The following is a 20,116-nucleotide window of genomic DNA, read 5'->3' as shown; positions in this document are numbered from 1 at the left end:
CATTTCCAGAATCTATGGGAAATATCCAAGGTTGTGAGAAAGGAGAGATGGGAATACCAGCAGATCTGCTGAAGTGAGTTCAGTGGTTTTTCATTTCTAAATGCATAATCAATGCCATTAATTTTTTTTTCCCCCTTAGCTCGAGACATTAACAAGTCTTACCTGGTTTCAGATTCTTTTCTTCCAAAACAGCTAGCCATTTTGCGCCAGTCCCAAGTATGGTAATTCTGAGGTAGAGAAGAAGAATGAGAGAAAAAAAAATAACTTCAACTTACAAATTGCTGTGCTTGATTTTAACAACTGGACTGCAGGATTTATTTTGGCTGTTTTACAAAAGCCCCAAGGTCTAATATTAGCTGCTACGATAGCATATCTACATCTTAGATTCTCTTCAAAGACCCAAATAAAAGGCCAGACATTGTTCAGATTCTCCAGAAAGGATCTTAATTCCGGGAATCGTAGAACATGTGTTCAGCTCTCATCACATTTTATTTTCCCACAAGAGCTTTATTATGGTGGCCCATCCAAATGACTTGCCAATTTACCAAAAGCCATGCTATGGAGTATTTCTTGCCAAGAATGGAGTTGAAGCATTTATCTCTGGCAGGAACCTCAGATTAAAGGGTACGTAAAATTATCCTTACAACAGGTGAAATTTGGTGCCCTGGTAAATCCATTGATTCTTAAAACTCAAATGATTTTACATGGAGAAACAAACAAAAATAACAGGGTCAACCAAGGAATCAAAACTGACATTAAATTTAAAGAAACCTAATAAAACCATGATAAAATTACTGGCTGGGAGAACAAACTTATTTCTACATAGGTCTAAATTCCATTTACTACTATTTCAATTTTGCATAAAATTACCTTGCAAATCTCAAAAATTCTAAGTTCAAGGAAGCTAAACTTGTGGATTAAATGATGAATTCTATCCTTTAATCAAAACAGCTTCATTTCACATTTCCATCTAAGGTGGCAAAAAATTTTCATTGTGCATACAGAATGTCATTATTAGGAACTGAAGCACAAATGAATTTTCCTTATAACATTTTCCCAAAGCGCAGTTTAAAATTTGTGAAGAAATTACACTGTGAATACATCATTTAACACATGAATTGGTCAGAGAGATTCTTTTTAAAATTATGCCTAACATGAACTGGCTGTTCATTCAATACTGATCTATATTGGCTGAAAATGCAATGCATCAATCATTCCAAACTGCAGAAGTTCATGCTGCTGTGTACAAGAAAGAATACTTGGTTGCTTGTACAAATGGATGAGAGGAAAGCCAATTTACTTGCAGTATACTGGGAAAAGTACATTCAAAATAAGTGCAAAGACCAACATCTTCAGCTATTATGTATTTTACATTTTGTAAACTTTGGTTAAATTCTGACAACAAGTTCCAAAGATTTCCTTTTTTTTTTTTAATTAAAAAAAAAAGATATAGGTCGCTTCTTCACAATGAGGCAAAAGAAATTTAAGTAACAATTAACTCTGAAAAGGCAGCTATGGAATTTTATAACTTTAACTGAAAGAAAAGCACCCCCCACCACCACCAAAAAAATGGTCTGTGCTATTTGAAGACTGCAAAACAGATGTGAACACCTAACTGGACTGTCTGATAACGTGAAATGTTGAAAGCACTTAATGGAAAAGAATATAGCCAATCTACACAACCCGTTCAATAGAAACCAGACACAAACACAACTGGAGTTCATTTCCAATGATGAATTGATTGACGATCAACTTGCCTCAGAGTCAGAAGGTTGTGATTTAAGACCCACAGAAAAAAAAAACCAAAGAAATAATCTTGGTTCAGCTTTGATCACAGATTTTTTTTTAAATTTAGACATCCAACACAGTAACAGGGAGAACATACAAACTCCTTACAGACAGCACGGGATTCAAACCCCAGTGCTGATCGCTGGAGTTGTAAAGGTGTTGCATTAACCTCTACACCAACCATGCTGCCCTAAAAAAAAAACTCAGTCTGTGTTTCCTCACTCCACAGGTCCTGCAATAGGAGATGGGAATGGTCATCAATGCCAATGAGCCATCATATAAAAAACCTCACAGACCGCTTTGTGTTCAGGAGGAAACACTTCAGCTCCTCCTCGTGGTTTGGGAGTCCATACTTTTTTTTTTAAAGATAAGATTTCTCAAGTCAACGACTATAGAAATTATCCTTAAAGCTGTATTTAATTTTTACGCCCTTCAACTCTCAAACCAAAGTGCATGGCAAGACTAACAGTGCTGGATAATATCTGATGATTACCAAACATACGTTTGATTGGAATAGTCATCAACTGTTTTCTCTTGCCTCGAGTTTAGAGACAATCTCAAAAATGGTCATGATCTTTAGCCATTAGAAGTAAACAAGCAACAGTGCACACTAAGCAATACAGGTGAGGATAGGAAACAGAGGGAATTTGCAACGGACTGCCTAAAATCTTGGAGGAATTGCTGGTCATTGGATTAGTGGTGAGGACTGAGAACAAACCTTGTGCTTGCATTTACCAAAAATAAGAAATGAGAGGTTCATGAAACCCACCAAATCAAGTAGTGGAATCTATTCTTTAGGGCAGATTTGGGTAACACTTCTCATGGCAAATGGGAGCATGCATCTAGAAAGGTACATCATGTCCAGTAATCCTTCAGTGGATTACAAATAAAGCCTGTGTTACTTCATTTATTTACTTAGGAATTCAAGATACTTTTGGAGATGTTTCATATAGAAAATATCTAATTAAATTAAAACTGCATGGTACAGCCAGTGACAGAACGTTTGTAAAAGATATTAAAGAGGAACTGTTAAGCAGTCTCACTGTGATTAGCAACCACAGGGATTTGAGGACTAATCAACATTAATAACGTGGATCCCATAAACAGTCACCTGCTAGTCATATTTGCTAATGAAACTAAAATTACCACATCCCATTATCCATACATAAACAAGCCTTGTTCCAAGATAGCAAGGTTACTTGACTAGTACAGAATACAGCAAATCTCTTCACTCTGACAGGAATGGAAAACGAGTAATTAACAGAGTTGACCTTTTCTAATTCCAACTCGCCTATTGTTTCCATGAGACATGCCTCATTAGTGGTGTTCAAGTCAGTCACAGCTAAAACCAGAAAAAGTGGCACAAGTTCGAGACAATTCTGTCCAGAAAGTAAAACCCAGAGGAAATTAACTGTTACACATTTTAGAATGACTAAAATGCCTGAAAAATTTCCCACCGATCAAGAGGCCCTTTATATACACACACACACATTCATCAACAATAGAAATTGTCGGGGAGGAGTCACGTGTACACACACACACACACACACACACACACACACACACACACACACACACTCATCAACAATAGAAATTGTTGGGGAGGAGTCACATGTACACACACACACACATTCATCCACAATAGAAATTGTCGGGGAGGAGTCACATGTACACACACACACACACACACACACACACACACACACACACACACACACACACACACACACACACACACACACATTCATCAACAATAGAAATTGTCGGGGAGGAGTCACGTGATGGAGTAGTGGCCGGTAGGAGAATACCAGCCCTCTCCAGAAAAGAAGAAAAAAAGTGAAGGAAACACAAAGCCCCAGATACACAAAACACAACAAATAAAAAATAAAGATGTGGAGAAAAGAAAGAAAATGGCACCTAAGAAAGAAAAACCAAAAACAATGGGAAAAAAAGGAATGACGCCGGAAGAGAAAATACAAGGCCTTACCTGCACAAAGAAGCAGGGACCCGTCATGGACAGAGGAGCCCGCTCCCCGAGGTTAGTGGAGACCCCACTGGGTCGCGACCTCCCAACTGTGGGACTGCAAAAATGGCTCACTGAGCCAAACAGAGGTGCGCAATGCGCACAACAAGGAAAAGGAGAACACTGACAGAAGTGGGGGGGAATCAGCTGTGGAGTGAACCTACACAGCACAAACAGCTGGGAGATGCCCGACAGCAGGACTCCCAGCTGGAAGAAAAGGAAAGCAATGGGAAAGGGAGGGATGAGAAAGAAAAACAGCAGCAGGAGGCCCAACAGATAACTAGCCCAGAAGAAGAGGACCAACATCAAGAGGCCATGAAAAAAAATACCCAACAAACTGAGGCAAGCAGCTCAACAAGAAAGTCAGAAGAGACACAGATACAAGGAAGAGAAGTAGAAGACACAAAACCCAAGAGCAGACACAGAAGAAGAAGAACACCAAGCTCCGCACAGAGGAATAGAAGGTAAAATGAATGGACAGTACATAGATTTTTAAAAATTTCAAGAACAAATGAAAGCATTAAAAGAATGGCTGACTCTAGAATTTAGTGAAATGAAAAGTACGGAAGAAAAAGTGAATAGAATAGAGCTGGTCATAACAAATGTAGGGAAAGGATTAGAAGATGTGGAAGAACGTGTAATGGCTGTAGAAATGGAAGTGAACGACTTAAAAAGAAAACTGGAAGAAAGTGACAAAAAAGTTAAAGAAACACAAGAGTTGTTAGCTCAGAATATGGATATAATGGAAAACTATAGTAGGCGAAACAGTATAAAGATAGTGGGCTGAAAGGAAGATGAAGGCAAAGATATTAAAGAATTTATAAAAGAATGGATCCCAAAAGTCCTGGGAATGCCAGAAACGCAGGAAGGAATGGAAATAGAAAGGGCACACAGAACACTAGCCCCAAAACCACAGTCACAACAAAAACCCAGCTCCATTTTAGTAAAATTTCTGAGATACACAACAAGAGAAAATATATTGGAGAAGGCAATGAATAAAATTAGAGAAGACAAAAAAACCACTGGAATACAAAGGTCAAAAAATTTTTTTCTACCCAGACATAAGTTTTAAGATCCTGAAGAAGAGGAAGGAGTTTAACGCAGCAAAATCGATCCTATGGAAGAAAGGCTATAAATTTATGCTAAGATATCCAGCGGTGCTTAAAATAGTTATCCCGGGGGAGCAAAACAGACTGTTCTCGGATCCAGAGAAAGCACGAGAATTTGCAGAACGCCCACAAGACAGAAGGAGAGATGAAGAGATGTAACAAGCACGAAGAACAACGACAAACTACACATAAAGATGTAAAAATAATGTATAAGTAAGAACTAAAGGAGGAAAGAAAAGGGAAGTAAAGGAGAAGGGGGAAAAAAGAGGAGGGGGTAAAAAAAAAAAGAAAAGAGGGGGAGCTTTGTTTTAATGTGAAGATAAAAGTCTTTTCTGGAGGGGATTAGGGGTGGGAGAGAATAACAGTCACTGTGAAATCAGTTGACACTTGCGAACGGGTTCGCAGTCTGAATGGAGAGGGGAGTTGTGGTTGCCCGACAAGGGACAAGGGAATTTTAGATGTGGGAGTGGTTGAAGTAATTTATGTTTTAGAAGTGTTGTCATACATTGAGTTCAAAAAAGGAAAACTGAGAAATGAAAATGGGGAAAAGGGGAAAGGGGGTGGTGAGGAAGCAGAAATGAGATGTAAACAGATTGTGAGATGGCCATGTTGAACTATATGACTATAAATATTAATGGAATACATAACCAAATCAAAAGGAAGAGGTTATTAAATTCACTGAAAAAATAAAAGATATAGCATTCGTGCAGGCAATGCATCTAACTGAAGTGGAACATAAAAAATTAAGGAGAGCCTGGGTAGGGCACGTAACGGCACCATCATATAATTCAAAAGCCAGAGGTGTAGCTATATTAATCAATAAAAATGTACCAATCAAAATAGAGGAGGAAATAATAGATCCAGCAGGGAGATAGGTAATGTTAAAATGTCAGATATATTCAGAACTCTGGAATTTGGTCAATATAAATACACCTAATGAAGAGGATCAAAAGTTTATGCAAGATATTTTTTGAAGATTGTAGATACGTAGGGGAATATATTGATAGGAGGGGACTTTAACCTTAATTTGGATTCAAAGATGGATAAAACTGGACAAAAGACTAGCAAAAAGAACAAAGTAGCCAAATTTGTGGTTAAATCAATGCAGGAAATGCAACTTTTGGATATATGGAGGAAACAACACCCAAATGAGAAGGAATACTCATATTATTCAAGTAGACATAAAACATACTCAAGGATTGACCTGTTCCTGTTGTCAGCCCATATCCAAGGGAGAGTTAAGAAAAGAGAATATAAAGCTACATTGTTACCTGATCACTCACCCCTGTTATTAGCAACAGAACTGGAGGACATCCCACCAAGAACATATAGATGGAGATTAAACTCCATGCTACCTAAAAGACACGATTTTAGAGAATTCATTGAGCGCCAAATAAAAATGTACTTTGAAATAAATACGGAATCAGTGAAAGACAAATTTATATTATGGGATGCAATGAAAGCCTTCATCAGAGGGCAGATAATAAGTTATGTAACTAAGATGAAAAAGGACTATAATTGAGAAATAGAACAGCTGGAAAGGGAAATAGTAAGTACAGAAAAAGAACTAGCAACAAGGGAAGATACAACAAAAAGAATAAAATTGGCAGACAAAAAAATAAAATATGAAACATTACAAATGTATACGGTGGAGAAGAACATAATGAAAATAATGCAGAAGTATTATGAGCTAGGATAAAAAACGCACAAAGTACTAGCCTGGCAGCTTAAAACAGAACAAGCTGAAAGAACGGTATTGGCATCAAGAAAAAAGGACAAACAAATTACATATAACCCAACAGAGATCAATGAAAAAATAAAGGAATTCTACGAGCAATTATATCGAACTGAGAACAAAGGGAAAGAAGACAAAATAGATGAGTTTTTAGCTAAAATTGAACTACCAAAATTGCAAGAAGAGGAGCAAAACAAATTGATAAAACCATTTGAAATAAAGGAAATGCAGGATATATTAAAAAAAGCTACCGAACAATAAAACGCCTGGAGAGGACGGATTCCCATTGGAATTCTATAAAACACTTAAAGACTTATTAATTCCTCCTCTCCTGGAAGTAATGAACCAGATAGAAGAAACACAAAACTTGCAAGATTCATGTAAAACAGCAATAATTACAGTAATACCAAAGACAGGGAAAGATCCACTAGCACCAGCATCGTATAGACCAATATCTCTACTTAACTCAGATTATAAGATAATAGTAAAACTATTAGCAAATAGATTGGCCGACTATGTACCAAAAATAGTAAAACTAGATCAAACTGGATTTATTAAGAAAAGACGAACAACGGACAATGTCTGTAAGTTCATTAACTTAATTCATGCAGTACAAGGAAATAACATGCTTTAGACGCAGAGAAAGCCTTTGACAGGGTAGAATGGAATTATTTATTCAAAGTTCTACAGAGGTTCAATCTACCAGAGAAATATATTAATTGGATTGAAGCATTATATAAGGGACCAATGGTGAAGGTGACAGTAAATGGATATATAATCGAACCAATTTAAATTAAGCAGGTCAACTAGGCAGGGATGTCCACCATCTCCCTCACTGTTTGCAATGGAACCATTAGCAGAACTGATAAGAACAGAAAATAAAATAAAAGGGATAAAAATAGAAGAGAAGGAATATAAAATCAGTTTATTTGCAGATGACATCATAATATACTTAACTGAACCAGAAACATCAATAAAAGAATTACGTTATTGAAGGAATATGGAGAAATATCAGGGTACAAGATCAACGCAAATAAAAGTGAAGTGATGCCACTGAATAATGCGGATTACACAGAGTTTAGAAAAGAATCACCATTTAAATGGCAAACACAAGCAATCCGATACCTTGGTATTAGATTAGATAATAATTTAGGCCATCTATGCAAATTAAATTATCAGCCATTAATGAAGAAATTACAAGACGACTTAGAACATTGGAAAGATTTACCACTAACAATAATAGGAAGGGTAAATTGCATTAAAATGAATATCTTCCCAAAGATACAATACCTATTTCAATCATTACCAATTCCCTTAACAGAGAAATTCTTCAAGGAGCTAAAGAAAATAATAAGGAAATTCTTATGGAAAGGGGGAAACTGAGGATAGTGTTAGATAAATTAACAGAATGGTACAAACAAGGTGGTTTGCAGCTACCAAACTTTAAAAATTATTATAGAGCAGCACAATTAAGATATCTATCAGATTTTTATCAAACAAGGGAAAAACCAGATTGGACCAAGATAGAGCTAGATAAAATAGGGGAGAAGGTACCAGAACATGTGCTTTAGAAGTGGGATGAAAAAACTGGTGCAATATAGATGTTCACCAGTACTGCACCATTTACTCAACATTTAGAAGAAGATTCATGTAGAAAGGAAAAAAACAAATTACCAATTACCAAAATTATTATTGACGCAAAATCAACTTATCCCTTTCACAATAAATAACCTTTCCTTTAGAGAATGGGAGAGAAAAGGAATTAAAGAATGGAAAATTATTTTTTGGGAAATAAATTATTATCATTGGAACAAATGAAGTACAAATATGGAATAACTCAGTACAATGTTTGCATACCATCAACTGAAAACCTACTTAAACGACAAATTGGGAAGCAGGCTGAAATTACAGAAGGAAGCAGCTTTGAATATGTGATTACAGACACAATGATAATTAAAAGATTTATAACAAACATGTACATCAAACTGCAAGAGAAGGAAAATGATGAAATAAGCTGTAAACCCAAAGAAAAGTGGGAAAAAGATTTAAACATAAAGATAAAAAATGAAATATGGTAAAAGTTATGCTCTGGAACTATGAGAAATATAATAAATACTAGGTTACGAATGATACAATATAATTGGTTACACAGACTATATATCACGCCCCAAAAATTAAATAAATGGGATCCAACATAATCAGATAGATGTTTTCGCTGTAAGAAGGAAATGGGAACAACAGTACATGCAATTTGGGCATGTGAGAAAGTGAAAAAGTTTTGGGAAGATCTAAATCAGGCATTAAATAAAATCACAAAAAGCAACATACCAAAAAATCCAGAGATCTTTCTTCTAAGTAATATAAGTAGTAAAGAATTAGGCCTTAAACTGGATGAAGTGCAAAATAGATTTATTATGATAGCCTTAGCTGTAGCAAAAAAATGTATTATTTTGTACATGGAAATGAATAAATGTATTCCATTGGAAAAAAATAACATATAATTTAAAAAATAACATCACATTATTTGAACAAATTTGGGAACCGTACATGGAACACAACAGAGAGGGCCTACTGCAGACCTCCACCCTCTAAAATGATAGAATGAGAAGACGACGAAATGAACTGACCCAGTGTGTAAAAGTAGATGACACAATTTCTTGTTTATTTTCATTGTGTGATGACATTGTTTAATGGGTTTATTATATTGTATATGTTGAACGTTTAATGGGTTTGGAGGGGGTTGGGAAGGAGGGAGAGAAGGGAGGGGGAAAAAAGTGAAGAAAAATGACACTGTGTATATTCAACTGGGAAATGTTTGTGTGCATTTTGATTAATATGGTTCATAGTGTGAAAAATAAAAAAAAATTTTTAAAATAGAAATTGTCAGCATGAAAATTATTCTCCACGCAAAAACACTTCAAGTTTCTAAAACTACAATAGTTTCTTGCAACAGAATGTTTTTGGGGTCACCAACACACAAAATAAATATGTGCCCCGGCAGCCTGCAGTTGGATCCAAGCACTCCAGGTACTTTTAATATAAATTCTCAGCAGGGTTCAGGCTAAGTTGACCAACCATTTTTCTAATTTACCCCAACTTGTGCTCAATGGGTGGATAATTAAAGTTTAATGCAAGAACGTCCTTCCTCTCTACCACATAATTTTTGAGTATTGCAAATGTATGCAGAATGGTTTTAAGATATGAACATTATTACTACGAGGGGAGAAGGGGGTGGGGGCATTTTTTTTAATGAATTGTTGGTCTTAGTTTTATTTTAAACCATTTTTATGCTTTGTTTGGAGCACGGTGGTCTGCGCCAGGCATCTAAGGCAGAGATGGACGGAAGATAAGTATTAGGGGAAAAGAAGGAAGGGGAGCAAAATGATAGAAGGGCCCTGGGGTAATGGATAAGACAATTAAATTTGTACGTTTCAACATGAATGGGATGAACCAAACGACAAAGAGAAAGTTTTGGCACACCTTAAAAATTGCAGGCAGAAATAGCATTTTTACAGGAAACCTACCTGACAAATCAAGAACATATAAAGTTAAAGAGGACGTGATTGGGCCGGGTGGCGCCATCCTCCTTTAATCCCAGAGCCAGAGGAGTAGCTATCCTGATTGGGAAGAATGTTCCAGGGGTGGTCTGGGGTGTGGTCGTCATTCCTGCTGGGAGATTTATGATGATGCATTATCAAATATACTCTGAATCATCAACACCTGTGAATTTATATGACCCGCAAGATATATTCTTGAAGTTAAGAGAGGGGTGCAGGAATGTCTTGGTTGGAGGGGTTTTCAATTTTTGTCTGGATCCAGTCATGGACACGTCAGCAAAGAAAGTAACAAGGGCCAAGGCGGCAAAGTCTAATCTGGCCTTTATGAAAGTGTTGAATTTAATAGATGTCTGGAGAAGGCAGAATCTGAGAGAGGGGGATTATTCCTTTTATTCAAGACAACACAATTCCTACACGAGAATGGATTTATTTTTGTCATCAGCCCAACTGGAGGGTAGGATAATGGAAGCTGAGTTCACACTCGACTACTGTCTGGCCATTCACCTTTGACTCTGTCCATTATAATGTCATATAAGCAGGCCACAGTGTATAGATGGCAGCTTAACTCATTGCTGTTGAGAAAACTGGAATTTTGTACCTCCGTTAGAGCCCAGATATAATTGTTCTGTGAATCAAACTGTCCTTCTAATGTCACTTTCTGGGACTCACTGAAAGTTTATTTAAGGGGCCAGATGATTAGATATACCAAAGGTATCAAAAAGGGGCAAATGAAAAAGATTAACAACTAGGAATTGCCTAACTGAAAAAAAATTTTTGAAAGGTCGCTTTCGGAAGTACTGGAATTTAATGAATAAAAGCTCAAATATAATACAATGCAAACATATAGGACAGAAAAGTTGATCTTAAGATCTAAACAACAGTATTACGATCTGGGGAAAGAGCCCATAAAGTCTTGTCTTGGCAGGTGAGGGCAGAAGAGGTCTCAAGGACAATCAATGTGATCCAAATGGGGGAAAGCAAGATTTCATATAAATATGAATTTCAAAGGAAATAAATAAAACATTTAGACACTTCTAAAAAGAGCTGTATGAATCATAGGCAGTATTTCTTGCTTACACTGGAACTTCCAAATTTGGATCAGGTTGATCATAAGGGGCTGAGTGCCCCTTATCTAAAGAAGATTGAAAAAAACCCTGAGCTCTTTGCAGCCTGGCAAATCATTGGGGGATGTTGGTTTCCCCACTGAACATTATAAAGAGTTCAAAGGTCTCAAAATGCCCCTTCTTATGAAGGTGGTGGATCAGTTGGCAGAGACTCATACCCTCCTGGAGTCTTTCTTAACAGCAATCATCACAGTAATCCTGAAAAAGAAAGGGACCCATTGAAGCCTTCCTCCCAATGCAAAAGCATTGGCTAATAGGTTGGCGAAATATTTGCCAAAATTAACAAATCCAGACCAAGCTGGATTTGTACAAAGGAGGCAATCAACAGATAATATAGCTAGATTGCTTAATATGGTACATTTGGCAGAGTCAGGAGTGGATTCAGGCCATAGATCTGGGTGCAGAGAGAGCATTTGATAGATTGGAGTGGGACTTTCTGTTTAAGGTACTGGGGAAATTTGGACTGGGACAAACATTTATTAAGTGGGTTAAGACACTATTATAAAATCTAAGCTAAAGTTATTACAAATAGCCAAATATTTCCAATGTTTCCATTGAATAGGACCAGTAGGCTGTTCATACTGGCCTTTGAGCTACTGGCAGAAGCCATTCAAGGGGATTGAGACATAAAAGGGTTCAAAGTGGGCAAAGAGGAGCACAAAATCAATCTATTTGCCGATGATGTGTAAGTATATTTCATGGAACCTGAACAGTTGTTAGGGCTAAGATGAGGACCACACTGCAGATTATGGGAAGATCTCTCAGTACAAGAGTGAAATTATGCCTATGACCAAGGGGGATTATGGACAATACAAACAGGGAAGTCAATTCAAATGGCCACAAGAAGGCATTAAATATCTGGGGATGAAAGCAGATAAGGATTTATGCAATTTATATAAATTCAATTATCTCCCTTTGCTCCGGAAGTTTGAGGTGGACCTCGGTAGATGAACCTCTGCCCATATTATTACCTCACTCTTTGAGGGAAGCACCCTCCACCACCCCCCCCCCTTCCTGGGCACAAATTAGACTACATGCAGTAGATGAAAATATTGCAGGAGAGTTTATATATAAATGGGACACTAAATTATTCTCAAAGAAAACAGTTAACCCCATACTAAAGCATGTATTTCATACATGGCAAAGAATAAATCAATGTATTGGATTGAAGGTGGGGATATCTCCCAAAATGCCCTTGACCCAGAACAACTTAATACCCATGACTCTGGATAATAAGACCACCTGGTGCCAGAAAGGTATTTGTTACAAATAAGTGCAGCTTTTGTCATTTGAACAAATGAGGAATAAATATTATTTGTCTAATAGAACATTCTTCCGCTCTCTGCAACTAAGATAATTTTGTAGGGACAATTTGGGACCATCTATGACCCTGCCCTTGTGTCATGACATGGAAATTCTAATTCAAAGGGGAAATGTGCCCAAGTTTATCTCTATAATGTATTCCAAAGTGAAGCCCCAAAGCCGGGCTTACACAGGTTGAGAGAAAAGTGAGCACAACAATCCACAAGGAGCTGTGTCTGGACAGTATGACAACAGTTATTAATGCCAGGTACAGGTTGGTGCAATATAATGTTTTGCACCAGCTATACCCACACCACAAAAATTACAAAAATCTAAACCAGAAATTTTGGTAATGTGCTTTAGGTGTGGAGTGGAGATTGGAATCTTTACCCACTTCACCTGGCTGTGTACAAGAGTGAGATCCTTCTGGGAGGACCTGGGGGGCATTCTGAAAAAGATTACAAAGGTGGATTTTCCACAGGATCTAGAAGTGTACCTTCTGGGAGATATTGGGGATGTGAGTTTTAGACTGTCTAAATACCAAATTCAGTTTATGAAGTTGGCCTTGTTGGTAGCCAGGAAGTGTATAGTGGTCACGTGGAATTTTGACTCCCAACTAAATATTACATGATGGAATACAGAAATGCAGAGTTGTATTACCCTGGAGAAAATCATGTACAATTTAAGGAGGAAATATGACATATTTGTTAGTGTGTGGCAACCTTATGCGAAACAGATAGGTACACAGATATAATTCACCCCTTTGGAATAAAGGAAATGAAACAATCTGTCCCAGCAGGGAAATGAATGGAATTAAAGAAGTGGGACGTGATGCAGATGATGGGCTCTTGTTTTTTTTTTGTCCTTCCTCCCCCTCCCTTTTTATTTAAATACCTGGGGTTTTCTCAATTTTTTGCAAGGGTCGTTGACCTCAACAGTATTTGTGTTTTGTGTTTTTGTTTATTTAACTTTATTCCCCATTTTATTGGGGCATGAGGGGAGGGGGTAAGGAGAGAAAAAACAGACTCTGTATGTTTTATACATGTGTTGAAAGAAAGTGTATTGTTGTCTGAATGAGTCTTCAATAATCGAAAATAAAATATTCAAAAAAGATATGAATCTCATTAAAATATCTAAAATCCATTGAATTAGCCGACTTTTTTTTAAAAACGGTACTGAAATGCTCATCTGGTGAGTGGAACAATCTTGCCCTCTACTGATCAGTGATAGGGACTACTGGTGGAACTCAGTGAGACAAAGAGCAACTGTGGAGGCGAAGGCATCGATGTCCTTTTAAGTGGAGACAAATCCTGTCCTGATGCCAGTTCTTCAGCCAAAATGTCAACTCTCCCTTGGCCTCCACAGATGCTGCTGAGTTCCTTCAGCAGTTCATTTGCTTGTTTGCTCCAGGTTCCCGCATCTGCAGTCTCTTGCACTTCCTCTCCTGATCAAACATGGATCGGTGACGGCCCTTCGCAGCTTCCCCACGGGGCTTCACAAAATGAAGAATGAACGTGACGATCCAGCAGGCTGCACGAGGCCCGCAGCGCTGCCCTCCAACTGGCCACCACCAAAAGAGCTTGACTGGCCTATCAGAGAAAGCGGATCGCAAACACACTGATCAGTTCTGAGAGGGTTTTGACCACACCCCTCAGCTTGAGAATAAAAGCAGGGCGGGTTCGTGTCATTCTTTCTGGGAACAGCGTGTTCTTTCTGTTCTAACCTGCATACAGCTATAACCTCTCCTGTGCTATAGGCTCCACAGAGTCATAGCTTGTAACAGATTACCATTTAAAACAGGAAGAAATTGCTAAAAAAGAGACCATTTTAATCAGGGTTACAATTAATTTATTCTACGAGAACTTTTAAACTTTTTTCTACTCAGAAAACTTGATTATGGAAAGTCAATCTTTGTCCCCGTTTCGCTCATTCTTTGGTTTTGCTTGTTGCCGGAGGAGGAAAACTGCCGTTAGAAAGTGATAAGAGACCATCTTTGCCACATATTACAAATTACCTAATCAATATTGTCTTAATATATCCAACTCCAGTGAGATCTGTAACCTTGGGGGACAAAAATTCTCTACTCATGCAGGTTAAAAGTAGAGTTATCCATTACCTCCAGGCAGATTGATTCTTAAACGGAATACTTTTTTTTTAAATATAGAAGCTATGTTGAAATGTCGAAAGTTAGCTGCAAACATGTGTTATGATTTCCCCTGCAGCAACGGAATGCTTTGCAAATCCGCAGAGTCCACACTAACGAATATGTGAGCATTCAGGATTATTGAAAAGCATATGCCATATCCTTTGCAATTTTCAGCTCACTGCTGAGCCATCATAATTTTCCCTACTAAACAAATCTGACCACCTTGATTAACTCATGTTGTCAGCAAGATAAACAGAGTCTCTCAACTCTTATCAAGATCACACTAACAGTTTCTTACACATTGGCCTGAGTTTTGTGGTCTCGAAACCTTGTCTGACAGCTCACGTGCCAGAAAGTTTCTGACTCGCTTAATCTGCACACAGATCATTTGGAATTTCCCCGAGATGGGAACTGTCAATCTCTGTGAAGTTCAGGCATACCCTGCTAAAGCACTTTTACGAAGAAAGCAGTGTTCGCTTTTACGAAAGGGTTTTCATTTCTGCAAAAAACGCGAGCCTTTGTAGATCCCGAGGCTGTGCACACGCCTCAAGCAGCTCCTGCCCGGAACTGCACCCAGCATCAAGGTTTTGAACTATGTGAGCATCTGTGCTTTATTTCAATTTATATCCGTTAGCAGGATGTGTCCCAAGGCATAGGAAAAGCTTAAGAAAGCTCTTAAGGGTGTTATTCTTACTGTAAAACTCAACATAATTAAGTGTTTGGGTCATGGTGGATGAAATAAAGGCACTGTGCATGTGTTAAATCTGCCTGCATCCACTATATATACACAAAGAGAGAAAAGATCTTAAAAGCTGCCAAAGTTACTATTGGCTCTGCTAGTAGCAAAGTAGAGAAAATGGGAAGTCTATTGCTTGAGTGGATTGATGGGTGTACAATGCGTAGTGTTCCATTAAGCTATCTTATATTTAAGAAGAAATCAGTCACTCTTTTTCATAAACTGAAACAGAAAGTACTGGACAATGGTGATGAAAGTGTTGCAAAAGTGGAATTTAAAGGTAATCATGGGTGGTTTGATCGATTTTTGAGGTGAGGGCAGCTTTAAAGATTACGGGAGAGAGTGCAATCGGCTGATACTGAAGCTGCTAAAAAGTTCCCAGAAGAAATGAATAATCACAGAAGGTGCTTATTCGTTTAAGCAAGTGTTCAACTGCGACGAAACTGCAAGTTATTGGAAAAAATTGCCGAGCAAGACATTCATTTTGTCGGAAGTGAAGCAGGCTCAGGGGCACAAGGCATCGAAGGACAGGTTTAACCTAATGCCCATTATTAACACCACTGGTGATGTTGTTTGTACGCCTCTACTGGTGTGCCATTCAGAAATCGGAGGGCACTTAAAGGCGTTGATATGAATACACTTCCTGTTGTGTTTCGTTCACATCCAAGCAGTTGGAACACCCAAGCGATTTTCTACGGGTACATGAGTGGATAGGTTAGTCCTTTTGTTGAAAGATACGGTAGAGAATAGATGTCTTGTGATTGTTGATAATTGTACTGCTCATCCACCTGGCATTACCAAGTGTGGTGGCAACATTCGTGCTGCATTCTTACTGCCAAATAGGACGACGTTGCTGCAACTATGTGACCAACCCCTCAGAGTCACAATTACTACATGCAAAGTGTGATGCATTTTAGTGCAAGAGCCACTGACAGAGAGGGCAACTCCGAAGCATCTTTTCAAGAGATCTGGAAAGACAACAAAATAAAATTGGCAATCTTGCAGGTGATCTCGATAGGTTAACAGTCTCAACGAGAAATGGCATTTGGAGGAAACTGAAGCAGTGAACTATTTTAAAAGGCTTTGAACCAACAACAATAAACACAGAAATAGCGAATCTGGCTAAAGAGGCTGAGTTTGTGAAAGTTGACAAAGATGATGTTGAAGAGGTCTTGGCACCCCATGTCCAAGAATTGACAGATGACGACTCGATGCAACTGCAAGAGGAAAGGATACAAATCAAAACCGAATGCATTAGCGAAGTCGTCCAGGAAATGAACGTGAAGTGTGTGATTTTCACGATGATTGCCAATACTGCAAAGATGGCAGAAAAGTATGACTTTAATTTTGAAAGGGCACGTAGATTTAGAGCAACTTTACTGGATGTTTTGAGAGCCTACAAAGAACTGTATGACAGAAAAAAGTGTGAGGCTAAGCATACTCTCGTATTTCAAGCCTTCCTCACCGGCCACATCAACTGATGAACCTTGACCTTCGACATCGAGGCAGGCAGACAGACATAGGAGAAGGTGCAGACATTCATGATCTGACAGATTCAGATGATGATGAGATGTCTTTCAATGACCCTATCCCTCTATCTCCTACATCCCAGTCTCCTGTATCCCAATCTCCAAAGATTCAGCCTAATTTCACTGTACATACGTACATTATTTCTATTTTATAGGCTGTGTTAATCATATTATTCCTGCTTTTAATAAATGTTGATGTTATTTAATGTTTTATGTGTTATTTGGTATGGTTTGGTCTGGTAATCAATGGTAATCGTTTCTTCACTTTCTGCCATTGCGGCTTACAGAAGGTTCGGCAGGAAAGCTCTTGTTTCTTAAAGGGAGGTATACCTGCATAAAATAAATATATGGCACAAAAGAACTGTTCAAATTTTGTTTTGCCTGATGTACTTACAATGTTGAAAATCTATGGTCAACCATTATTAACCAATCAATACCTACTGCATTGTTCTCCCTACCCACAAAATGTAAATGGTCTCATTCATCTGAACCTTTAGCATCTCCACAAAGGATGTTGTTTACTTTGTCTCCGGAATTTTCACTGACAACTTTCAAGTGACCTCTAATTTGATACTGTCTTCTACTGTAGCACTGAATTTGACTGTGGCTTGTGCTTTTGCTGACATGCTAGTTAACTCAAGACCTTTTTTTTAAAAAAAAATAACTTAAAGCTATTCTATTCAGGCTCACAAACAGGGAGGATCAATTGAGAACAGAACCTTATATTTAAAAATGCTTCAAGATGCCTACCAACACTGACAGCTTGCAGGATTCAGACTTTTTTTGTGCCCTGTGTGTCCCAAGAATCAAGGTTTTTACATGAACTCCAGTTTTTTTTACAACACCTAATTGACTGGTTGGGATTGTCTGATCTTCAAAGCTCAGCAGGCTCAGGCCTGGTCAGTACTTGGAGGGGAGACTGCCTAGGAACACCAAGTGCTATAGGTTTCTGTGAGGGGTGCTGGACAAAGTGGTGACTCTGTCTGCCTTACAGTGGACAAAAGCTAAAGAGTTTTATGAAAATTACATTCTAAATGTAGTATTACGTGACAATAATGGAATCTTTACCTTTACATTTCGCTTCACACAACTTCATGTCAATACAGGTTGTACCTCTTTAATCCATTGATCTTGGGCCCTGGCCATTGCCAGACCACATAAAATGTCGGAAAACAGAAATTGACCGCTAAGGGAACATATTAGCACTGGCACCATCTTCTGCAACTCTTCTTGGATGACATCCTGAAGGGTTAAATACAGCTGAATATAATAAATTAACAGGACTGTATCACCAAAATACTCGGCTGCAGTGTAAACACATTATGGCGCATTAGCGCTGCTAACAGCACCCCTTGGTGGCAGATCTAATGGCGGCAGATTCAAAATGTGCCGGTCCACAGAGTGCCAGATTAGAGTGATTCAACCTGTGCATCATTAAGCAATAAGTTATGCCCATGAACATAAATTCCAGTTTCTACTCACTGAGCAGGCATGAAAATGACATTCTGTGTATTGAATATGTATGCCGAGTTAATTCTTTAGAGAAGTCGTTCCCAAAGTGGGCGGTCCCCCCACCCCCACCCCCACCCCCACCGGTGGCAGTGGAAAAATCAAAGGAGGGCAGTGAGGAAAAAAGGGGGCGGCCCGAACTTTTCCAGCAAACTCAGCCCACAACGCTCATCGTGCGCTATCCGTCAGGTGAGGAGGGGTTGTGGGTGACTGCCCAGGATGGTGATGGCTGGGACAGGACTGCTCAAGCTTATATTTTTTGTTGCAGAATAAAATATGGCCGCAGCACAGCAAACAAAGAAGAATAAGCAATCTTGTGACAGATTATGTTATATTTTATATTGTATATAAATATGTTTTAAAGGAGATAAATTGTGGCAGGTTTTTTTTAGGTAGATCACATACAAACACTTTAAAACAGATCTCATTTAAAATACCAGAGGTCTGCTCAAATCAGACAGTCCAAGCTCTGAGTGTCTTTGGAGAAACTTTAAAGAATGCCTATAAGGACTTCACAAGTAGGTGTTAATTGGACATGCCATGGAGTACTGGATTATTGTTTTGGAAAGCAACAGATGAACTGACTCAGAAGATTGGGTCTGGTTCTACAGTCTGTCTGAGTGTAGTTGGCTGTTCTAACAGGGTCATGTGGTTTTCTCTAAGTGAGAGAGAGAGAATTCAGTTCTACAGTTCAGCAGTAGCAGCTGGGACTGGAACAGGACAAGCTGGCAAGCTTGTGGAAAAAACCCATTTTGAAGACAGGTTGTGAGTTCTTAGTTCAGCCTAGTCAAAGCCCTTGTCGTCCATACAAGAGGAAAGGATTGGCTGCCTAATGTTTCACTTGAAATAAGTGAAACAGAAAAGGAACTCTGTGGTGACCTGAAAGAAAGGGGTTATCATGTGGAAAACCCTGATGGGACAAGTTTCTTCGGCAAGACACTGATGTGGTTGATTAGAAGAAATCGGTTGTGGGTGTCCAATGAGCAACAAATCTCTCTCTGAAAACCGACAAGAACCTTCTTGAGCAGTAACCGTTTACTTTTCAAGCACCAAAGCCTGGTGAAATTCATAAATGTTAAATTCTGTGCACAGTATAAGAATTGCCTGCAATCCGTGAACTTGGAGGAGTGAGAAATGAGATTGGACTGTGAACCAAAGAACTTTTCTGAACATATTACACACACATTACATACACGTACGCTTAGAATTAGAAGGGAATTATATTTTATATATATACATATATAAAAACAAAGAAAAAGAGAAAAAAAGGAACCACCCCCTCCCCTTTCAGCCAACTCTCCTAAGGAGACCCATAAAGAGAAAAAAAATAAAGAAAAATTAAGCATACATATTAAGATCTAATCAATGTAAATCAAAATGTAAATATTCTGAATATAACAACCACTTATTAATAAAAATAGTTATCACGTGAAACATATGTGATTTTTTCCATTATTTAACAATATTTAATCTCATTTTGCCATCTATTAATATCAATCATATTCGTATCTTTCCACATACTAGCAATACATTTTTTTGCTACAGATAATGCTAAATA

General features: G+C 38.2%; 1 protein-coding gene and 1 non-coding gene across 2 annotated transcripts in view; both read right to left on the bottom strand.

Moving 5' to 3' along the window:
- The window catches only part of aacs (acetoacetyl-CoA synthetase), a 141,167-nt gene that overhangs the window by 43,597 nt on the left and 77,454 nt on the right, over window positions 1-20,116 (bottom strand). Inside the window, exon 11 of the mRNA XM_069933205.1 lies at window positions 163-227. Within this exon, the coding sequence (XP_069789306.1) occupies window positions 163-227 (65 nt within the window). The remainder of the gene's footprint in view (window positions 1-162; window positions 228-20,116) is intronic.
- On the bottom strand, window positions 1,990-2,207 carry LOC138762515 (small nucleolar RNA U3). Its single transcript, XR_011356923.1, has one exon. It is a non-coding gene; the product is annotated as a small nucleolar RNA U3 (small nucleolar RNA).

This window comes from Narcine bancroftii, chromosome 4 (genome assembly GCF_036971445.1).
Source record: "Narcine bancroftii isolate sNarBan1 chromosome 4, sNarBan1.hap1, whole genome shotgun sequence".
Taxonomy (NCBI): domain Eukaryota; kingdom Metazoa; phylum Chordata; class Chondrichthyes; order Torpediniformes; family Narcinidae; genus Narcine; species Narcine bancroftii.
This window is presented reverse-complemented; position numbering and strand designations above follow the sequence as displayed.